Raw genomic sequence first — 6,076 nt, 5'->3', positions numbered from 1 at the left:
TCAATTTATAAATTCTCTCAATTTTTTTGTAATGAAAGTAATGAAAACAATTTATAGTTTATAGTCTTATATTTCGTATTATTTATACTTTAGTTAGAATATTATAGTTAGTATTTAGTGAAAATTATATAATTTGATGAAAAGATTAATTGTAATGAAAAGAATTATATAATGAAATATATTATACTTATTAATTTCCTCATTTAGTGAATACAATTAAATTATTAATAACATCCTTATTTAAAAAGATGTTTTTTGGAGGAAAAATTTGTGAGTTCATCTATTCTTTTAGTAAATAGGTGCTTGAAAAGAGCTTCAAAATTCAAAATTTATAAGAGTAAATTAAAAATATTGATTTCTTGCACAGTAATTTTATATTAAAACTAAAAAGCTTTCAAATTAAAACTATAAAATATATTAGTTTTACTTGCACGGTATCTATAGTAAATTAAAATCTAAAAAGCTTTCAAATAAAAACTATAAAGTATATTAGTTTTAATTGCACAATATTTATAGAGTTTTACTTTTCAGTGTATTATTTATGGAATTTAAATTGACAATTCATCTATTTTTCATGTTTCTCCTCATTGTATTTTTATTAGAGAAATAAAAATTAAAATCGTAAGAAGTAATTAAATGAGTATTTTTTTTGAAAGCTTTTTGTTGTTTTTTTTTTTTTTTTTTACCGAGAAATTAATGATTTTAATATACTAATAACCTATTTTTAGCCGCATCCTTTTATCATAAAACCTCAATGATTTTTTAACAAATATTTACTAATAACATATTTTTTAGCCTCAACTTTTTTATCATAAAAATCAATGAATTTTTATCATAAAGTTCTTTATAAAAAAGAATTTCTTTATCATAAAAAGACCAAAGATAAATTTGTGCAGAATGTGAAATATTGAATGTTATAAATATAAGCACTATTATAGGAAATATGTTTTAGGCTAAAAGATTATGTCATTTATAACTTATCATGTCCATACTCATAGTATATGCTAAAAATACCAAGCACTATTATAGAAAATATGTTTTAGGCGGGAAAAATAGAGTTTCGCCTATTCATTTAGTAAATAGGGGATTATAATTTGTACCTATTTTATTATATTTAGAACCATTTTTTCTTAAAATTGTAAAATAGTCTCTCAATAAACCTATTGACCTACTCTATATATATTCTACCGTGTAATTCCTACTTAGTCCTTATAATGCTCTCTTTCAATTTTTCGTTCACATAGAACTCTCCTTTAAGTCTTTAACCTCAAAAGTTATTAATTAACATCACATCATCAATCATCACAAATTATCTGTAACCAACCATAAATTACCTTTTAATACCTCTTTCGTGAAGCACAAAATGGTAATAGGAAAAGGGCTAAAGAGGCCTTTTTGGGCCTTGAACAGTTGCCAAAGAGTCAGGACTTGCAATGAGCGAGGTTCCAGTCAACCGAGTAACGAATAGTGGACAAGTTCGCAGTTTACTGTCCCCATTCGATCTTATTGGATCGCCAAAGCAGTGCTTTAAGGGAAGAGAACAACCACTACAATAAACAGGCCCACCAACCTGCCTAAGACCCACCACGGTAGGGAACATCCCCCTCAGCCCAACCCGACCCGGCCCTTTCACATGCCGGTTAAGAGCTCATTAGAGTGAGTTTGGCCCGGCCTGACCATGCTCGGTCCGGCCCGTGGCCAACTCTAGTCCCATGCCTTTGATCTAAATTTTTTCCCCCCAATAAAACAAGCACTTCTCAAAGCGTAGGAGCATGGGGTTTGAAAACCACAGGAAAATGTAAAAGTGAGTAAAACACAAAATTGATACATGCATTTAATACTAGGTATTTCTGGTAATCATAAGGTTTATCAACTCCATCTTTGCTCTAAATACTAACATGTTACCTTTCCCCTTGGATTACATTTGCTCCCTCTTCTTTGCTCTAAATACTAACATGCCATCTTCTTTGGAATGCCATGTACTTAAAACAGTAACAACTCTCCCACTTTTTGGGACCATGGTCGGTCCGGCCCGTGGCCAACCCTATGCATCCTGAATCGTTAAGACCAAATTCTATCATGCCGCTTACTGGAAATACATATAACACCTTTAAGAGCGAATCGTGAATCGGTAGGGGCGTATTCGTAGCAAATTTGGCAAGTACGGTAACTGTGCTAAAAAACATTGATCCAATTGCCATCTTCTAAATCTTGCCGTATCGCCTTGTTTGTTGTGCTATTAATGCGATCATAATAAGGCCTAAAAAATGTCAGCAGAACCTTTAAACGGCGATCGACCATAATGCAGTCTTGCGACCTTGAGCTCATGCCGTAAATCAAGAGTGTTAATGGCCTAAAAACCCTCACTCAGTTTATAACAAAGAAATATTCAAGTACACCCGTACATTGCGAGGTTTGATGGGGTAGCATATGTGCATCCTTATTCCTTACCCCTGTGCTAGAAATATAGAAAGATTGTTTACTTGCACAGGGTAAGGATGCACAGATGGAGACGGAGATGATTCTTTTACTTGGGTTCTAGAAATATAGAAAGATTGTTTACTTTCAGAAGTAGTGCGATTAGGACGGATAAACTTACCTGTCAGTAACAAACCACTCCTGCTGATGCATTTCTTTTGTGGTGGTAAACAAGAGTTTTTGGAGCTACACACTGATTCACCTAGACTAGTAGAACCAGCTATTAACTGATCCTGACAATGTATCTTCCACTCAGTCGTGCATATAGTTGTCTCTAATACACCTCTTCCTACTAACTGCATAGATTCAAAAACTCTTGCAAGAGATTGCTATTTTTTCCTGAATTTGCCGACCATGCCGAACTTTTTTACTTGTTACGAATAAGTTGAATAAAAAACCATCTATATCGCCTAACATTGTCCCATGTATATTTAAGCCAAACAAGTGAGATGAATCTCTCATGTTCCAACACAACAGAAAAGGCATTACTTAGGCTACATTACAAATAAATTGGTCAAGAGCTTACCCAGCGAGAGGACCGCTTACTCCTTTTGTTCTCGCCAAAAAAGTTATCAGCAAGCGAACAAATTCTCATTGCGCTTTGGATGTCTATCCGGTACACTACGAGGCTTAAATTTGGAAGCCTCGTGCCGTGCAAGTTCAGGTGGAACAGGACTATTGTTTTGAATTAGCATCTGCTTCAAATCATAGAATACCTTAGTATCATCCAATGTCAAAAAAGTGGTAGCCACACCCGTCTTTCCTGCTCTTCCAGTACGACCAATCCTATGTGTGTACTCCTCAATAGTCTCTGGCATGTCATAATTTATCACATGTGCTACATCTGGTATATCTATTCCACGTCCAGCAAGATTTGTGGCAACCATGACATTGTATCTCTTGCTCCTGAAACCTTCAAGGTTAATCTCTCTTTGTTCTTGTGATTTGCCTCCATGAAAAGTAACGACTTTATGCCCTGATTTTTCCAAAGACTTGGCAAGATTATCAACACTCGTCCTGGTGTTAACAAAAACTATAGCAGTCTTATCTCCTATGTCATGAAGATACTTCTCAAGCCTGTAAGTTTTTTCGGTTTTCTTCATCATAATCACTTGCTGTGTGATTAATTCAGTTGCCTTCCCAATAGTTCCTATAGTTACCACCACAGGGTTCCTCAGGTATTTCCGGGCAAGTCTCTCTACAGAGGGTGGCATAGTAGCACTAAACATATATGTTGTTCGATAAATTCTTTTCTCGTCCAGTTCTTCATCTTCATTCTCGGGTTTCAGGTTACTCGAAGGCATTGCATCCAAGACACCAACCACCTGGAGCTCGAAGCCCATATCAATCATTCGATCGGCCTCGTCTAAAACAACATAATTGCACTGGTTGAGCACAATGTAGCGCCTCTCGAGACAATCCAGAAGACGTCCGGGTGTGGCAATAACAATATCACAACCTTGTGCAATCTTAAGTCCCTGCTCTTCAATGAGCTGTCCACCAACAATAGAAACCACCTTAATTCCTAGACAGTAGGCGAACTTATTAGTCTCTTTTTCAATCTGTTGTGCAAGCTCACGAGTTGGGACCATAACAACAGCATAAGGACCCTCGGCCTCATTCTCTTCAGAAATTGGTGGTAGTCTAGTAATATAATCCAACATAGGCAGAACGAAAGCAGCAGTCTTGCCAGACCCAGTTTCGGCAATGCCAATGACATCCCGCTGCTGGAGGCCCAATGGAATAGATGCCATTTGGATGGGAGATGGAGACTTGTATCCCACACGCTCCACCGCTGTCAACAATTTTGAGCTCAGTTTACTCTCAACCCAATTCCTCATAGGCTTGGGTATTCTGGAGCCTTTGTAAGATATATTGAAGTCCTCCCTGAAAATTCTCCAATCTCTCTCTGTCATTTCTTCAAGCTTTTTATCAGACCAGTGACGGTCAACCTTCATATAAAAGGTATCATACCTCTGAGCAATCTGCTGCTCAGAATGACGTCTTGCAGCAACTTGTTCAGGTTTCTTTTCAATGCCATCCTTTTTGGCAGCTAGCTTCATCTGCTCCCTACGGTCAATCCCAGCTCGGAATCCTCTACCAAACAAGAGTTGAGCCTGGTGAGGATTCTGATATAGAGCATTCATGTCACGAGACGTGTCCTCAGTATTCTCCCAATCAAAGGAGAAACGGAACTTTTCACTTGGCTTGATCACACGCTTTTTAGGTTTTTCCGAACCTAAATACTGCTCTTTAATGAGCACCAGTTCCCTCTCCCTCTCCCTCTCCCTCTCTGTCAATTTTTCCAACCTAACATTCTCCCTACACTTGCCTTCCTCTTCACGTTTCCTTTTCTTAATATCACGTTCTTGATCCCTGTCTCTATCACGGTCTCTGTCCCGAAAAGCATGACAAGGGGCATGAGTGTTAGATGAAGGGGCCTGGCGTTTCAGTTCAGCAGTTTCGTGTAGCCTCCGTTGCAGGGTTAATTGCTCTCTTTGTGTTTTAGTCAAGAAGACAGGCTTCACATTGTTAATGTTGTTATTAATACAAGTCGCACCGGCTAAACTAGCTACTTCTTCTAAACCTACCTTCATCGTCTCCAGACTAATGATTATGATTATTGATTCATATATCAGACATTACCTGTAGAGAAAATAAAGACTGAATGAATTGATAAGTTTAATATTATCGTTGACAACGGTTGCTTATATAGCCCCAAAATAATTAGAAACCTAATCTAACTAGAATATACTCCCTCCGTCCCAATAATTTGCTTACTTTTGATTAAATTACAAATTACAATGAATAAAAAAGATAAAACGATTGAGAGGGAAAGAGTACAACTATTGACCAACAACAGTCACTATTTACCATAAAACGATCATGTGTCATCGCACGGTGGATTGTCGTATGGTAGAATTTGCGAACAATTTATAGAAGCAGAAATAGAAACGATAAAAATAACGAAAATAAAAGTTGAAATTGAATAAAGAGGAAGGGTATAAGAAGAGAGGAAATACATACAGGGAAGTTTGCGGAATCAAATCGGAGCGTTGTATGTCGTCAATTTGCCTTAACCGCCCTTTTTCTCCCACACGCTAAGTATAACAAACAAAGTTCTCCATGGAAACAGAGAGTTATACAATATACAACCCACTTTAGACCTCTCAAACTCTGACCGATCTGTAAACCCGTTTTATAAAGGTCAAGGCCCGAAAAATCTTGATCCGCGACCCATTTGTCTCAAACCCGAAATGTTTGACACTTTGACTCAAAATAAATCAATAATTTTAGGGTTATTTCATGGGAATAATCCAAACTATGCCTATTCTTCTCATATTAATCCGTACTTAAGTTTAACTGTGAAAAATCCAAACTTCCGCATTAGCTATCTTTCATTGAACTTGGCCTAATTTTAACTTGTTATCACCGGTAAACTATCAGGTCATAAACTCATAATACATCCCATTTTTTTGTTATTAATTAATCTTCCTGACTAACTTTCTCCATCTTCTTTTTCCTGCGTTCTTCTTCTTCCTCAATTCTTCCTTCATTTATTCAAAAAATCAAAAAATGCCCAGAAGTCCTAGCCACC

General features: G+C 36.7%; 1 protein-coding gene across 1 annotated transcript; it reads right to left on the bottom strand.

Annotated features, from left to right (window-relative positions):
- Nucleotides 1-2,561: 2,561 nt before the first annotated feature.
- LOC141647850 (DEAD-box ATP-dependent RNA helicase 21-like) lies at nt 2,562-5,650 on the bottom strand. The gene is made up of 2 exons (XM_074456201.1): nt 5,506-5,650; nt 2,562-5,124 (listed from the first exon to the last, which is right to left on the bottom strand). Exon 2 carries the CDS (start codon nt 5,073-5,075, stop codon nt 3,051-3,053), a length of 2,025 nt encoding a protein of 674 aa, XP_074312302.1. The 5' UTR covers nt 5,076-5,124; nt 5,506-5,650; the 3' UTR covers nt 2,562-3,050.
- Nucleotides 5,651-6,076: the final 426 nt, after the last annotated feature.

This window comes from Silene latifolia, chromosome 3 (genome assembly GCF_048544455.1).
Source record: "Silene latifolia isolate original U9 population chromosome 3, ASM4854445v1, whole genome shotgun sequence".
Lineage (NCBI taxonomy): Eukaryota > Viridiplantae > Streptophyta > Magnoliopsida > Caryophyllales > Caryophyllaceae > Silene > Silene latifolia.
This window is presented reverse-complemented; position numbering and strand designations above follow the sequence as displayed.

Bases quoted from the DNA above. Each gene is read 5' to 3' on its own strand.
- LOC141647850 (XM_074456201.1), bottom strand. From the start codon at position 5,075: ATGAAGGTAGGTTTAGAAGAAGTAGCTAGTTTAGCCGGTGCGACTTGT.